We start from the raw sequence: 17,616 nt of genomic DNA, 5'->3' as shown, positions 1-17,616 counted from the left end.
AACTTGGCTCAGGAGGAATTCCAGCCACTCTCGTCTGTTAAGTGACATTGATTACTTTAAGCAAGGGGAAGAGAATGTACAAATGTTTCCAAAGGCCATGCCAAAAAGTGTTTTGTCTTTCTACTCTAGTGGCAGGGGCGGGGGACACACCATTAGACAATAATTTCCCTTGGCAAAAAGAAAATGTCACATGTTAATAAGACCATATAGTCATCTGTGGGCTTCATAACTTCCTTTCTAGTCAGGTTCCAGTATAGCTATTCATTCTATCCTTCCCTCTTAATGTAAGAGCTCTGGAAGCTGGTGATGATGGAAGCATTGGTTCTAAACCATGAGATAATCTGTAACTGGATATGCTTACCAAAATTGTAAACATCTATTCCCTGCACCATCAAGAGTTGTAATGTTGGTTTAAAATCCCATGTTATGTTTTATCATGCAGTGCACTGCCCTAAACGTTTATTTATTAGGGCCCAGTCCAGCTAATGTCAATCATGATTTAATTAGAACTAACTTTATTTCATATAAATTTAGTCATGACTTGCTTTATCTGAACCAGAATGCTAAAATACACATAAAGAACAAATACTACCTTCAGTGATAGAAATTCATAGATGCATAAGTTATATTTTAAAATAAATTTTAAATGTTAAAAGACTATAGTATAATAAGATGCCAGTTTAATCCTAAAGAGTCATTTGAGAAATACTGCAAGCCTTTTGGGGAGAATTTATACCTACTGGGACAACAGTGTGTAATGTCACAACATTAAAAGTTTGTCAACTCTTTTAGCTTTTCTAGTCTTGCTGTTTCATAAGAGATGGACCATTTTTCTTTTATCTGATCAATGAAAGTGTCTATTTTTTAAATGACTTCATATCGATGGGAGAGTCACAGTTGCCCTCAGTATTGATTGTGTGTCCATAATCACTTCCAGCTCAGTAAGTTAAACTAGTCCAATCATTTAAAACAGAAAAGGAAACAGTAGATCACTTGAGCAAGATATTTTCGCATATTTGCCAAATAGACACTTGCCATGTCTCATTCAGAATGTTCTTTTCTTTGCTTAGGAAGTAGATTTGCATCGAGTGAACAGCCAGGACAAATTTGGGCTAACTGTGTGTTACAGAACTGATGATGAAGATGATTTTGGCATTTATATCAGCGAGGTGAGACTACAGCTGTTGAGAAATCAGCTTTTGTCAGCCAATTATGCTTCCTGTTACTTCCAGATGCAAGTTTCAATGTGATACTAAACCATTTCTCTTGAGCCATGCAGTTCTCTGTATTCTCCATGTTAATGTATGTACTTCCAGTGCCCAAGATTTAACACATAGCGCTCACACAATTTCCTAGCAAAAGTGCAGTTATGCCTTTCCATCTTTTTTGTAAGAACAGTTAGAGGAATTTTGAATGGTGCTAATAAGGCACAATCTCTTATAACAAGGCTGTTCTCACATGCAGCCTAACCCAGGCTAGGGGATTCCAGCCTGGGTTAAGCTGTGCATGAGAACCACTAGGATCTTTTTAGCCCGGCTTCTACCAGTAGTTGGGGTTAAGGGTATAAGTGCTCCCTTAAGCCAGGATTCCTGACCATGCGACTCCTCAGGCTGCATTCAGCTTAAGGAGACACAGAGATGAGTGCCTAGAGCACCCATCTCCTGTGGGAATCCCCCAGTGCTGGGTGCATTGTGGGATACCCAGAGGCTGGGTATTGTCCTGGCCTCTGGAGCTCCATGCTGCCTGGCACAGCAGTGACCCACTGGTTCACACTCCCAGCAACATTTGATGGCTCTTCTGGGGCGGGGGGGGAAGGTAAGATTCATGCAGCCTTTATCCCACCCGCTCCCCTGCCTGCCCAGTTATGTGAAAAGCCTCAACATGTCAAAAGGCCAGCTCACAGATACTGGTGGCTGCAACACAATTGCTTTGGGAGCATATAAGCCAAGAATGCTCCTGGGATTCTCTATATCACAAACAAGACACAAAGGGGCAGGGGGAGATAGCACTTCTTGTATTTGCCACAAATGTTACTTCTCTGAGTAACAACACAATCAGCTTTCAGTTCGTATTTACATAGACTTCCCAGGCTTCACAAATGTTTATTATTGCATTACAATTTAATGTGGCTGGTATGAATGCTCACTTTAGTGTGATTCACATGTTATGTTCAATGCACATGCAATCTTTGTACAGTGTATGCATGAGCATTGCTGTACACATGCACAGTTACTCACATATTACTTACAGTGCATGTACAGTGGTACATTTCCAATCTGTACCCTGCATTTGAGAGGGCCTGTGCCAAGGTTCACTTTTAAAATGAATGCGGGTACAGTCATTCACACAAATGCAAGTACATGTGCACAGACAAGTACACATCTATAACATAATGTCTGAATAGGGCTTCTTTAATACATTAATTGTATAGCATAGCAGAAAGGATACTCCTGGATCCCCATGGTGAGCAGTTGGCATAATTATGTTGGAGAGAGACTGACATAGTAAGGTCGTTCACACGATCATACCCAGGGCTGGGAAGGGCTGAAGGGAAGGCAGGATTGCTCATACCTCCCCCCACACGACGGCTGTTTCTTCCCAGACACGTGCTCACACACCCACACAATCGCTGCTGTGGTGAGCAGAGCAGCAATCTGGAGGCCAGGAAAGTGAAGCCCAACCTTCAGGAATCCTACAATGCACCATGTGAGTAGCACAGTGCATTGTGGAAACTCCTGAGGCTGGGTCTCTCCGTCCCCCAGCCTCTATCACTTTAATGCCCACCCAACCAGCTGCACACCCTCCTACCTCACCTTTAGCCTGGGTTATCTGGTGGAGGGGCGCTGGAATTGGGACCAATCCCAGCAGTTCTGACAACCAGGTCTACTGGATTAGGGCTGTGCTAGCCTGGGTAGACCTGGTCATGTGAACAACCTCATTTACTTACATAAGTAGATTAAGTTACATCCCATGCAACAGATTCCTTGCATTTTAGAACTTGTTCACAAACAAAACCATGTGGCTCTGTGGTTGCCAGGAATTGGTCCTGACTTAAGGGCACAACCTTTCCTTTCCACAAACATATATGTACACCATTTGCATTCTTAATACTTGATGACTCACAAATGATAACTTTTTGTTGAATGTATGATGATCAGTATCTAAAAGTTGCTGAGATAAAAGAGTAAGGAATTAGGAACAATATTGCGTGTGTTATTACTTTGTAATTTTTAGAGTGACTAACAAGCAAGCCTTTTACTGCCTCCGATTACTTCCTTTCCAAGAAGGCCACTGGAACAGTATAAAGCCTTCCTTGTTATGGATATGCAGCCCCATGTAATAGCCCCGTATAACAGTAGCTAAGCAGTTAAAACTTAATTGCTCTAAACACAACTAACACATTTTAAACAGTTAAAAGCAACCAATACTCTCTTAACAATTTGATGTTATTTTTAACCATTTGGCACTTTTTAGTTGTATTTTATACAATTAAATTTTAACTGCCAAGCCATTGCAGACCCTTTGGTGTGTGTGTGTGTGTGTGTGTGTGTGTGTGTGTGTGTGTGTGTGTGTGTTTAATTGATGGGGCTGTTAATCTGTTTTCATGTTTGCAAACCAAAGGTATGTTGATGCTTAATAAACATGATTCTGATTCTAAATCATGGTGTTTCTACTGAGACTGGGTGATAAGAACATCCTCTGTGTAGTGATTAATCTGTAATGGCTTATTCATATAACCAGATGCTCAATGAGTGATTGAACAGGTATATGTCAACTGGCCCACAGAGCTATGATGAAGTTCCTAGTCTTACCCTGCTGATTCTCATACAATCTCTCATTTCCTTAACATCACTCTGTACAAACTGCTATTGATGCAGCTGAGCTTACCAAACCCATTTTAATCACCATCTCTCTCATGATTTTGAATTAATTAGAATTTTATCCTACCTGTCCTGGTTCTGGGTAGATTACCATTATGAATTGTTGGCCAACTTCCAGACTAACACAACACCCATGCCACTAAAACTGCACTGGTTCTAGTGGAGATGAGCAGTTTTCTCTCCCCTGTGCTCTGAAGCCCACTGGGCCTACCAAAAAGAAGGCAACCCTTAGGGGCATATTTCTGGCAGGCAGAGTGGACTTCAAAGTGAAGGGGAGACATTGCCTCTCCCACTAGGACCAGTGCTGAATGATGTACACGGACTATTCATGCACTCCCAGGAAGGCGGTGGGGTTGCTTTAAGGGACAGGGGATGTGCTGCCTATATGTCAGCCCTCGCCCTGCTGCTTTCCCCCCACCGGCATGCGCTGGGCTGCAGCATTCCTGCTTGCACTCATGGCTGACGCTGATCAGGGTGGAAGCAGGAATGCTGCAGCCCAGCACACCTGCTGTTTTGGAGAGCGCTGGCGGAGGAAATGCGGCGGGGTGAGGGCTGACAGGTAGGCAGCGCATTCCCTGTCCCTTAAAGCAACCCCCCCTCCACCCTTCAAACCAGTTCAAACGCTGGCTGATCAAACTGGTTTGGTGCTCCAGGAAGGGAGCACAAACCACTTTGTGCACATCCCTTCAACACAAGTGCTGCTTTAGAGCACTAGTGCTATGTTAGTCTGGATGTCTGCCATTATACTTAGTAGTAGTCATTAGTAATGGCATACAGGAGGGGAAAAATATATTGGCCCACATGAAGCTCAAGGCAACGCCAGCATTCAACAACACCACAAAAAGCAGCTGCAGAACAGAAAATTTATTCCAACACGCTTCAAGTGATATTGTTTTCACAGAATATATAGGAATAACAAAACATAACAATAGAAAGTTCAAAAAAATGTGTGTGTGTGTGTGTGTACACACACACACACACACACGCACACCCCACCAAAGGACAATACCATTATTAACATATCTCCATACTTAAAACATTCTATTTTGCAGCTATTTTTTGTTTTGTTGTTATGGATATCTCAGCTGACATTTATCCTCCATATAGTTTTGCAACAACAGAATTCTCAGTCGGCTGCTGCACACAAGGACATCAGCTCCAGCAGTGCTGCACAAGAGTTCAATTGCACAACTACCTAGATCGGCACGCCTGCACTTACAGCATTTCCACTGTAAGTAGCACTGTGCAAGTGCGGGCATGCCATTTTGAGTAGTTGCACAACTCTTGCATAACACTGCCGGGGCTGGCTTCTGTGTGTGTAGCAGCAGCAGCCAATCAGGAACACCATCATTGCCTTGTGTATTATGTGGCTAGCATTGCATTGTATAATATCTTCCTCCATGTCCATCACTTAACTACACCATAAAAAGGGAGCAATGAATCAAACTGCAGTAGCCAACTTTCTGCTTTTTTTTAAAAGATTGATCCAAACAGCATTGCTGCAAAAGACGGTCGCATCAGAGAGGGAGATCGTATAATTCAAGTGAGTTTGCAAATAATTCAAGTATTATGTAATGTGTAATGCTATGTCTGGTTTTATATCAGTTCTTCACTTATCTAATTGTGTAATACTACTGAGACCCAGTTCATAAATTCATATTTCAAAAGTCTCCCATATAAAAAATCCTAAATTGTCTTCTCTGGCATACAAATGTCTGAAGGCCAGATACTTGTAGTTTAGGCCAAATGCAGTAGTATTAACTTTCAGGGATCAGCTATGAAAGACAAAGTGTTACCTGACAGCATTATGTTTGTGAGAAACTACCTAAGGGGACAATTCAACCGTCTCTTAACACTGGTATAATTTTATTGAATTTATCATCAGATAACACTTTTAGTAAGCAAAGATTTATAATCTTTATTTCATTCAGCTTCACAACAGCCCTGTGAATCCCAATTGTCACATTACTTTTTGGTGAGGTAAAGTTTAGGTAGCAAGAGCAGTTATTTAGCTTGCCAGGGCAAAGTTTAAAAAACTAGAGTTTATTCTGATAGTGGGAGAAAGCAGATCTTTGCATATAAGAGAGTCAGTAGTCAAAATTAGTGCTATAACAGTTGCCTGCTGATGTTACCAGGAACTACCAGAATGCAACCTCTCAGCTGCTCCTGTTTCTGTAGCTGTTCTATACAACAAAACTGTTCTATATAAGTTCTGCACAACAGAATTTGAATATTTCTTCCAGATTAATGGCATAGAGATACAGAATCGAGAGGAAGCCGTGGCACTTCTTACCAGTGAAGAGAGCAAGAATGTGTCATTGCTCATAGCAAGACCAGAAATTCTCCAGGTACTGTACCAAATGTGTGTACACACGTACACACACACACACACGAAATTATTCTAAGCCAATAGTTTTGTCTATTCATATTTCTTTGGTCACTTGGAAACATTAATGGTCTGCCCACAGAGAGTGGGGATTGACCTCCTGTGGAACTAGGACTTCCTTACGCGACAGAAATTGATACAGTTGCTATTGTCAGTGATGGAACAACTTCTCTGCAGAATGGATCCCAACTATTCTGTATCAGCAGCAATGATTCTTCATCTGATCTAGAAACTCAGATGATGTGCTATGATCAGAATTTCAAACAGAGGCAAGGAGTTTGGAGTACTCCCTGCACTCCAGAACTGCTCTGTAAGATCGGAAACATGTTGCTGAGGGTCAGCGGCCTATTTCTGATCTTCCAGAGCATACAGAGCACACAGAAGTCTTAGCTTGCTGGTGCAACAACATGAGCGCTCCCACTGCATTCGCACAGAGCCTCTTTACATGTACCACATTTACCAAATGGAAGAAAATTCTGAATTTAAGATGCCCCCTATTAAAATCAGAGGTTAAATACAGGTTACACCTGCAGTTACACAAAAGGAATGGGACTCTGAATTGAAGACAACCTCCCAATTTTTAATATCAAAAAACATGGGGTGGAGAAGGAATCTAGTCTTCGACTGAGGTAAATTCATGGGGGATTGAGGTAAATTCACTTGGCAACCCTGCTCCTTATAGTCCCTCCTCTGGCTCACCATGACTGGAGCTCTCTCCCAACATGGGCTACTTTTGTTCTGCAACATGAGATGCTGAAAGAAGCAACTCACAGCACACCAGCTGAAGCCTTTGGCCCTGTTGAGTGATGCTACCCATGCCTCATACATCATGCTGCTTTTAACAACTCTTTTACTTTTGTGTAGTTGCTTTGCACTGGTACTACATTTAGCAGTGCCATGTGTGCACCAACCCCTCTGAATTCTTCACCCCTCTACACAGAAACAAACCTGTCCCCAGGAATTAGAAAGGGCCTGAAAGACATGCTTAAAACTTGAAATTGAGTTCTTATCGCATCAAATGTAGTAAAGAATTACCACCTGTTCTGAACAGGTAAAATAGCAATGTGCATGCCTATGGCACTATCCCCTGCAGACAGTGGGTGTTTGCATCAAGTAAAGATGATAGTAAAACTCATTTGCCAACCTTGTTGACAAGTCAGTATTCTGATTTGTAGAACGCCAAATAAAGAAGAGCACACTAAAGACCCCAGGAAAGAACTTGCTGGATTTACTTTTAGGATATATATATATATTTGTTAAGTTGCATTTCCTAACAATATTTGTCATATTGTTTCATTTTCCCTCTTGCAGCTGGACGAAGGATGGATGGATGATGACAGAAATGATTTTCTGGATGACTTGCACATGGACATGTTAGAAGAACAGCACCACCAGGCAATGCAGTTTACTGCCAACATGCTTCAGCAGGTAGGTACCATTATACTTACTTATGTCCAAATGTCTTCATGTCACATCACACTTAATATTCTGATACAGGCGTTGCATACAACTGGTGAAGACTGCCACCACGGGCATACCTGTTGTGATAAAAGGTTGTTTCTACAAAGTCATGCTGTTCCCAACTCTTATTCAAGAACTACATTAGCATTTCTTAACAATTCTTGTAAGTTCCCTAGGATGGATGTAACAGTTGTCTCCAGATAAGAAATATACCCAATAAGAGAATATCCTGTATTTGGAGAATAATTTTAATCATAAAGCATTTCTCCACTGGGAATTCTTCCCACCACACACAATCAGTTCCTATTCATTCTATCTACCTACCTATCGCTGTTCCCTCTAAGGTGTGCACATGTAGGCGCACTCACAAAGTTTTGGATGTCCACTCAGTTCATTTTAGATCCCGCTCAGGTTGAATCAGGAAAGCCCCATCCTGAATGCACGTGTGCATACACTGCCTTGATACTGCCGCCCAGAACAAAACCCATTCCACACAGAGATGAAAACAATTAGAGGGACCACTGCTACCTACCTACCTTCCTAAAGTTAATTTGGTTTATTTTGTTCAGATTTATTTTTCCCCATCTGTTCCAAGGACTTATAATGTATCATTAGCACATTTTGTCTCCACAATGGCCCTATTAGTCTGAGAGATGGTGACTACATAAGAGCATCCACTGAACTTCATTGCTGAACAGAGATTTGAAATATGCTCTCCAGATCCCAGCACTCATCAACTGCAGCAAAGTATTAGTATGCAAGTGTTACTTTAAGAAACCTCATAGATAGGGAACAATTTTTAAGTCCTTTGAAAATCTAGCCCCAAGAATAGAGCTCAAATACATAAACAAAATATGCCCATGAGATCTATGTGATGGTATGTTCCCATCTTAACAGATTGTGCAGAGCTTGTAAAAATGGAAATTGCTGTTCCTCAGTTTAAAAAACTAAAAATATCAGCATAGTCCCCTGAAGAAGCCCCATATCAGTCTTCCCTGTAAGGTTGTTCTGCTGAATCTTTCCCAGCCACTTGGGAATTCATCTGTTTGATACTTGTATCTTGCTTTACCATTTCCAAGTCACACATAGCTTTTTAAAATTATCTCGCCCTTTAGAAGAAGAAAAATGAAGAGGATGGAGGCACAACAGATACTGCAACTATTTTATCAAACCAACATGAGAAAGACAGCGGTGTAGGTCGTACTGATGAAAGCACTCGGAATGACGAAAGCTCAGAGCAAGAGAACAATGCCGATGATCACACTGCGTCCTTAAACACCTTGGGAAGCCAGAAGAAGTTGACATACAGCCATGACACGCTAGGTAGCGGAGACATGCAGTTCAGCAACGAGTCATTTATTTCAGCCGACTGCACTGACGCAGACTTCCTCGGCATCCCAGTGGACGAATGCGAGAGATTCCGTGAACTGCTAGAACTGAAATGCCAGGTGAAGTCCACAAATCCATACAATCTGTATTACCACAACAGCATCCTGGATATGAGTAAAAGTGACCACGAAAGCGTGGACAGAGAGCTGGAGATGCTGAACGAGGAACTGCGCAATATTGAGCTGGAGTGTCTCAATATCGTGAGAGCTCACAAGATGCAGCAGCTGAAAGAACAGTACCGAGAGCCATGGATGCTACATAACAGTGGCTTCCGCAACTACAACACGAGCATTGATGTGCGCCGACATGAGCTCTCAGACATTACTGAGCTCCCTGAGAAATCAGACAAGGACAGCTCCAGTGCATACAATACAGGGGAAAGCTGCCGAAGCACACCTCTCACCCTGGAGATCTCCCCCAACAACTCTTTATGCAGGACAGCAGAAGGTCTCAATTTGCAAGGCAACGAGGGCGCAGAAAGTCAGAAAACTTTGCTGACTAGCCCAGAAAGCCATGAATCCAGCACTGCTAAATCACACCCTAAAGATGCTGACCTTAGCAAGCAGCTGGAAATCAAAGAGAGGAAAGCCAGTGATGGGAGCAAAAGCCCATCTCAACCTCCAAAACCAGGGAGCTCGTACTTGTCTTCCTACCACCACTCTCCATATAAACATGCTCATATTCCTGCCCATGCCCAACACTATCAGAGTTATATGCAGTTGATACAGCAGAAGTCAGCAGTGGAATATGCCCAAAGCCAAATGAGTTTAGTGAGCATGTGCAAAGATTTGAACTCTTCAAACCAGAGTGAATCAAGGATGGAGTGGAAAGTCAAGGTCAGGAGTGATGGTACCCGCTACATTACCAAGAGGCCAGTAAGGGACAGGCTGTTGAGAGAGAGAGCCATAAAGATTAAGGAAGAGCGTAGTGGCATGACTACAGATGATGATGCCATAAGTGAAATGAAGATGGGTCGTTACTGGAGTAAGGAGGAGCGGAAGCAGCATCTTGTGAAAGCAAAGGAGCAGAGGAAAAGGCGCGAGTTTATGATGCAGAGCCGGTTAGAGTGTTTAAAAGAACAGCAAGGGGCTGAGGAGAAGAAGGAAATGAATATCATAGAACTGAGCCACAAGAAAATGATGAAGAAAAGGAATAAAAAGATATTTGACAATTGGATGACAATCCAAGAACTCTTAACCCATGGCACAAAGTCACCTGATGGCACAAAAGTTTACAACTCCTTCCTGTCGGTGACTACTGTATAATCCTCCTGTGCCAAAGTTATGTACATAAAACCCTACCATTGGGGTAGAGATTCCTGCCTCGTTCAATGTGGCAATACTTTTTTGTGTGTATATAAGACACATGCATCGAGTTTATAATAAATACTGAACTCGGGGTGCAAATGTTCTCAAAGAGGAAAGTCATCCACCCAACTCTTTAAAGGCAATATGGAATAGACAGAGCTTATTTGGAATACCAATAGTACCTTTTTTTTAGTAACTTGTTACCCTTTTACATAAAGTGTTTTAAATATCAGGAAAAGCATATTAATCATACTTACACAGGTAATATCTTTTAAAACTATATTCATATTTTAAAAGGTTACACATGCAGAAACACAAAAGACAACTTCAAATATGTATTTTTAACAAAACAGTATTTTGCAATATATCTTTGCTATTGAGCCCTTTTTCTGCACATGTTGCTGTTTTATCAATATTTTAGCTGAACTACCAAACTTGATAGAATCATTTTGCAGTAATATGCACCGTTTATCAATTTGGCTGTGTCTTTGGGGTTGTGTGTACATACTGTTTCCCCTGTTGGTGTACAGCACATGCCTACCCAGCTTATGACCAATGAAGCCAAATGGAACCCAGCAAGCATATATGGTTTCCCATCATGGACTTAGAAAACTGTCTGATGTTGTTGCCGGCAGGAACAGCAAAAACAGGCTGTTTAAATGTCAGTCTAAAGTATTTCTGGCAAGCCCTTTGGCTTTGTGGATCACCAGTTGTGTAGAGCAGTGTGTTGCGATGTGGTAGTGACTGCTGCAAGCATCTGGGTAGCTGCAACCCCACTTCCAAGCAGTAACTAGATGTAATTCTCTGAGTTAGGTGATGCATTTCTGGGTGGGGGAACAGCAGTCTATCAGTCATTAGCATGGGGAAAGAGGGCACTTTGGATAAACATATTGTGCTCACAACTCCTCAAGAGTTCTGGCTTAGGACGACACAGGTTTTTGTTCTCTCTTTCTGTGGTTTCTGAAGGAAGTACGTAGGTATCACTTGAAAGAACAGAAGCAAACTGCTGCATGCTGCAGCTCTGAAGGATTTTGAAGCAAGAGTGCCAAGGCTGTGGCCTGTCAAAAGAATGTGCATGTATGTCTAATGTTTTTCAAGACTGTTTGTGTAATTTTGAAATGCCCATTGTAGTAGCTGTCTGCTTTGTAGAGTTGAATGTATTGGAATTGAGAGCAGTTTTCATGAAATCATGACTAGCTATATACATTAACAAGTAAAATGAAGTTAAAAATAAATTATTGTTTTATATTTCATATCCTTTGACATTGTTCTTTAATACACTCCCACATCCGTCACTAAGCCTTGCACAAAGTACATTGGTCTGCTGGGTAATCTTAAACATATCTGCCTGAGAGGGATGAACTGCATTGCTTGCTAGGATATGTCAGGTTGGGCATGCACAATATAAATGGTGAAGGCTACATGTACCTGATATCCACATACTTGGTGATGTGGAGGAGAGCTGGTCTTGTAATAGAAAGCACGACTTGTCCCCTTAGCTAAGCAGGGTCTGCCCTGGTTGCATATGAATGGGAAACTACATGTGTGAGCACTGCAAGATATTCCACTCAGGGGATCAGGTAGCTCTGGAGGGCACCATCTGCATCCTTGCATGCAGAAGGTTCCAAGTTCCCTTCCTGGCATCTCCAAGATATGGCTGAGAGAGATTCCTGCCTACAACCTTGGAAAAGCCGCTGCCAGACTGTGTAGACAATACTGAGCCAGATGGACCAATGATCTCTTAGTATACGGCAGCTGCCTATTTTAGAACCCTTGGCTGACATGACCCGCTGTTGTTACAGAGAAGGAGGCAGGGATGCTACATTGGGCTCCTGAGCAGTGAGGATGTGGCTGCCAATGCATGGGGAAAACTGTACAGCAGCATCCTCACATCTCCCTCCATCTCTGTAACAGTTGTGATCATGTCAGCCCTTTTAATTTTCCAGAAGTTTCCAGTCTTCAGAGTTTCATAAATAGTAACAAGAGACTTGTAAAGGGGGAAAAATCCATTTGTCTACACCAGTGGTTCCCAACCTGGGTTCCTCCAGACGTTGTTGAACTACAATTCCCATCACCCCCAGCTACAATTTATTGTGGCTGGGGATGCTGGGAGTTACAGTTCAGCAACATCTGGAGGAACCGTGGTTGGGGACCACAGTCTACACACTCTGGCCAGCACACACATTATAGGCACCTGCAGCATCTCTGTACAGGAAATCACCTTTTCTAGAAACAGGCAGAATCCTCTCTAATAAAATGCTTGGTGTCCGTCCGTGGACGGACACCAAGCGTATGTCCGTGCCTCCCTGGCCTGTTCTGCGCATGCGCGGAGTGCATGCACAGAACAGGGCAAGGGAGACACGATGGCCGGCACCCGGCAGCCATCTTGGGCGGCCAGAAGCGGCCGCCCCGAAGAAGCTGGAGAAGCGGCAGCGGGGGAAACTGACCGAGACAGCGGCAGAGCCGCTGCCTCGGCCAAAAGAGACGGAGGCCAGGGGAGGAGCGGAGGCCATGTAACTTTTAAAGAAATTGCTCCCACAGCCAACGCCGCCGACCCTCCCTCCCAGCATAATTGGGAACCAAGCCCACACCCCCATTAAGGGCCAAATCGGCCCAGGCACTTGCCCCCGCAGCTTCCGCTGCCGACCAACCGCCCGCCCGCCCAGCTGCCGATACCTCCTTACCCCTGGAACACGTCCTCCGCTTGATCCGCTTATCTATTAACAGAAGGAGAGAGGTGCTCGCATGCAGAGCTCCGCTCTCTTTAAAGTCTGTTCCCGAACTGGCGCTTTGGGCGCCAAGGACGCAAAACGCCAGTTTGGGAACAGACTTTAAAGAGCGGAGCTCTGCATGCGAGCACCTCTCTCCTTCTGTTAATAGATAAGCGGATCAAGCGGAGGACGTGTTCCGGAGGTAAGGAGGTATCGGCAGCTGGGCGGGCGGGCGGGCGGTTGGTCGGCGGCGGAAGCTGCGGGGGCAAGTGCCTGGGCCGATTTGGCCCTTAATGGGGGGTGGGTGGGCTTGGTTCCCAAGTCAGCTGGGAGGGAGGGTGGGCGGGCGCCCTGCGGAGGGAGGGGGAATGGCAGCGGGGGGACAGGAGAGCTGTTACTAGGGCCCGTTGTTCAACGGGCTGAAATTCACTAGTAGTCTATAATATCAACTCAAGGTTGAAAATCAGCACACAACTATCCCACTGAACTATGAAGTGAAATGGCAACATCCTAAAAGCAAGACCTAAAGGCATCCTCTCCTGTTTAGTTTTGCCTTGCCCATCCACCCCACCCACCCCCTGTAAATTAAAACATGAGTTCTCGCACACAAACAAGAGGAGGCAGGACTACATATTGCCTAGAGACTAGTGGTTGGAGAACTAATTAGGATTATAAACTGAAAGTATGTAAATTAAACCAAATATAATTATCTGCCAGTGGCCTTTGGAAATAGGCTACAGGATGCTTGTTATCAGAATTGCTGAAATGCCTGGAAGCCACACAAAAGCAAGCCATCAGCAGTTTAAACTGCTCTCTCTCTCATTTTGTTTTTGTCAAAGTCCTTGTTCTGTGAGGAACATAAGATAATTAAGCTAATTAAATTAAGAAAAGACATCATCAAACAAAAAGGTGATATATCCAGAGTGTGGAACTCTGCAATTCTTCCCTTCCCTCACCTCTCCCAAATCCTACAGATTTTATTAAATTTAAATTTCTTGCAACAGAAGTGACAAAAGATAGTATGCTGGATACTGTAACATTTCCCGGGACCCATGTTCCTTGCATGCCTTGATCAAGTTAATCCTGATGAGTGAGCAGTTTTGTTGTTGGTTGGGATGTATTTAAACTACATCAGTTTGATTTATTTTGAAAAGGCATTTACAATGCCAGCAGAAGAACTACGGGGGCTGAAGTGACAAGGTAGATGATTGGAGCGCAAGTGGAGAAAGACTTGACTCAAATCCAATAGATTAAATCATAGAGCACATTTAAAGATCTATGCTCATCTGCCCGTATTGTGTCCACAAGCTCATGCCCAGCAGAGTTGTTTAGGGTTGTGAGTGGGCTAGTGTGTGTCCCTCTAATCAGAATTTGGAACTATCAATTACCTGCTGTGATGTTTTTAATAAGCTCTTTGTGGCCAAAATCTCTCGTATTTGGGCCGACTTAGATTCAGACCCCACAATGACTGCAAAGTCTGATGCGGAGGTGTCCAGCGACAACTCTTAGGTGGTTCTGTTGGCTCAGATTCAGTTTGTGACTCCTGAGGATGTGGACAAGTTGCTTGGAACAGAGCAACCTACCACCTATTCTCTTGACCCTTGTCCGACATGGTAGGTACCTATCAGGTGGGAGGATTGTTGTAGAAGGCCTGGTAGATATTAAAAATGCTTCTCTGAGGGAGGGCAGGATGACTTCTTGCCTTGAGGAGGCAATCATTAGACCGCTTCTGAAGAAGCCTGCATTGGATCTCTCTGAGTTAAGCAACTAGAGGCCTGTCTCAAACCTTCCGTCATTGGGCAAGGTAATTGAGAGGATGGTGGCCTCCCAGCTCCAGGCAGTCTTGGAAGAAACTGATTATCTAGACCTGACTTGCTCAACTCTGCCCCCCCCCATCTGTTTTTGGACTACAGCTCCCATAATCCCCAGCCACAGTGGCCAATAGCCAGGGATTATGGTAACTGTAGGCCAACATCTACAGGAGGACTGAAGTTAAGCAGCCCTGATCTAGATCCATTTCAAACTGGCTTCCAGGTGGGCTATGGGGTGGAGACAGGGGTGCACCTAGCCAAAGGTGGTGCCCGGACTGCCCCACTGCAAATGCCACCCCACCACAAGGCCCCCCTGCATTGGGGGGACTCCTGCTGCCACCCCACGCTCACCCCGCCACTGCCCTGCCATGCTGCCCTGTGAAACGTTACCTTCCTTTAGCTGCCAATGTGCGCAGAAAGTGGGGGGTGAGCCGAGTAGGCCTTCTCCCACCCCGGGGCAGTAGCTGGAGCAGCCACTGGGCCTACCTAGCCCAGCAGTCTTTGCAAACTGTGAGGCACAGGTGTGCTGGAGCACCTTGCAGTTTTCAAGGACTGCTGGGTCAAACAGGCCTGCTCAGCAGCTGCTCCCTTCACTGCCACCATGGGGTGGGGGGGAGGTCTTCTCAGCACACCTCCCTCACCCCACCCCCAGCCACATACATTGGCAGCTAAAGGAAGGTAACTTTTCGCGGGGTGGGGCAGAGGGGCATCGGCAGGGTGGGTGTAGGTTGGTGGCAGGAGCAACCCCCCCAGACCTTGGAGGCCATGGGCCAGGTTGTGTAGCCCTTGGGGACATATTTCTGGCACCCAGAGAAGGGGAGGGTGTCAAAAATAGACAGATACCCTTTAACTGTGCATTTCTGCAACATTTTCCAAGGCAAGGTTCCAAAATTGTGCACTCTGTGTCTTCCAACCATAGGGAACAATTGGGAACTTGAAAAACCCCACTGTTCCCCATGGGTTGGTTCCCCAAGGACACCAAAGTGGGTTAGGTGGTACAGCATGATGGGTGCTACCTACTATACAACCCACAAAAGAAATGGGCAAGCAAGCAATTTAAAACAAAATTTTAACCTCCCGCCCCTCCAAAAAAAAACACCATAGGATCCTATGGGTTTTTTTTCCGGAAAGGTTTGAGAAACCGGCTTGACCTCTGCTTTGACAATTGACTCAAGGAATTTGCAATACATTTCAAGCTCGAAATGAATAGCAAAATCTGTTTCATGCACATCCCTATGAAGATCTGCAGACATGAAGGATATATTTATGGAGCTGCCTTTTACGGCATGAAACCAATGACTCATGTAGCACAGTACTGTCAAAAGTTCTCCTGAGTCACTGGTAAAGGTATTTCCTAGCCTTACTACTTTAAACTCTGCTTGCCCCTGCAACAGTAACTGCGAAAGTGGCACCTATTAAAATGGTAACCTTCTTCCACTTAGCAGGAGGATGGCAAGTGTCCCGTTCCAACCCATTATAGTGATCCTCCGAGTGGCTTTTTGCTGGTGTCTTCTTTGTGTCTCTTTAGATTGTAAGTCCTTTTAGAACTGGCAAACTATTTTCTCATTTATTTTACTATGTAAACCATTTTGTGAATTTTTTTGTTGAAAAGCAATATATAGATTTTCTAAATAATAATAAACTAGAGAAACCAGAGATAGAAGCTAGTAGCTCACAGCAGAGGCGGATTAATGTAGTCGCAAATGTAGCATTTGCAATGCACCTGCTTATCAGAGGCACATATAGCACTTGAAAAATGGGACACCTACCTTCTTTTCAACCCCTACTTTAACAAATATTTTAGATAATCTCCATATCCCATACACTTGGGCAATATCAGTATATCTTGCATGCCAATAAAGTATCTTCCAATTGACTTGGAAGTTGAGGTACCCACAACCCCTTAATTCTTATGTTAATAGGTATGAGGTGGTTCTTGTCATCAGCATCACTCGGTGACAAATCTGGCTTGCTGACAACTGTTCTCTCCATGCTTTTAGATGCACAATCAGCTGAAGGACTTTAAAAAATAACCCCTTTAACAATTGAGCCTCTTTATACTGAGTCACTGCAGGATCTTCCAACAGGGAGCCCCATTAAGTTAGAGGAAAGAGTGCCTCTGTCAAAGTGAACTTTTGGTGACCTCCCCTCCGAATAAATACTTGAGCATATTGGAAAGTGGGCCTCCCAGGTGTCACAGCAAGACTTGTGAGTAGGGAAGGGCTCCATTGTCTCCATCAGAAGAGCAGGCTTTGAGGGTTTTTTTGATAAACCATCCTTCAGCTTAGTAAGCTTTTGTTATTATGGAAGACCCTGAACAAAGGCCTCACAAAAGGCAAATCCAACTATAATTGTTTAATAAATGGGAATCAGAGGGAAGCACGTAGTAGAGAAGCTAGGGTTAAAGTATGACTTAGAAACACTTAGCAGTGGTTACATGTGAAGATAAGGAGGTCAGAATTGATAAGGAATGTGGTCTCTCATATACAAAGACCAGAATCAAGAAATAAAGGGGGCAAAAATCTAAATCAGTTGTAGCAGAAGCATCTTCCTAAAATATTTTCCAGTTACCTTTATGTCAAAAGGAACACACAATGTTCTTCTCAGCAACCTTCACAGAGGTTGGACACAAATAAGCTGCTCTTTGCAAAAAGAAAAGAAGCTGCACTG

The 17,616-nt window shown here is 43.8% G+C and overlaps 1 protein-coding gene and 1 long non-coding RNA gene across 6 annotated transcripts in view; one reads left to right on the top strand and one right to left on the bottom strand.

Annotated features, from left to right (window-relative positions):
- The window catches only part of PDZRN3 (PDZ domain containing ring finger 3), a 294,968-nt gene extending 283,291 nt beyond the window's left edge, over positions 1–11,677 (top strand). For all 3 annotated transcript variants that reach the window (XM_053296543.1, XM_053296544.1, XM_053296545.1), the window contains 5 exons: positions 1,071–1,169; positions 5,362–5,424; positions 6,125–6,229; positions 7,579–7,695; positions 8,844–11,677. In XM_053296543.1, coding sequence (XP_053152518.1) covers positions 1,071–1,169; positions 5,362–5,424; positions 6,125–6,229; positions 7,579–7,695; positions 8,844–10,382 — 1,923 coding nt within the window. In that variant the 3' untranslated portion in view covers positions 10,383–11,677. The remainder of the gene's footprint in view (positions 1–1,070; positions 1,170–5,361; positions 5,425–6,124; positions 6,230–7,578; positions 7,696–8,843) is intronic.
- Positions 1–17,616, bottom strand: part of LOC128345117 (uncharacterized) — a 61,504-nt gene that overhangs the window by 29,917 nt on the left and 13,971 nt on the right. The gene's annotated exons all lie outside the window — the stretch shown is intronic.

This window comes from Hemicordylus capensis, chromosome 2 (assembly GCF_027244095.1).
Source record: "Hemicordylus capensis ecotype Gifberg chromosome 2, rHemCap1.1.pri, whole genome shotgun sequence".
Classification (NCBI taxonomy): Eukaryota; Metazoa; Chordata; class Lepidosauria; order Squamata; family Cordylidae; genus Hemicordylus; species Hemicordylus capensis.
The sequence above is the reverse complement of the archived record's forward strand: the minus strand, read 5'-3'. Positions and strand labels throughout refer to the sequence as shown.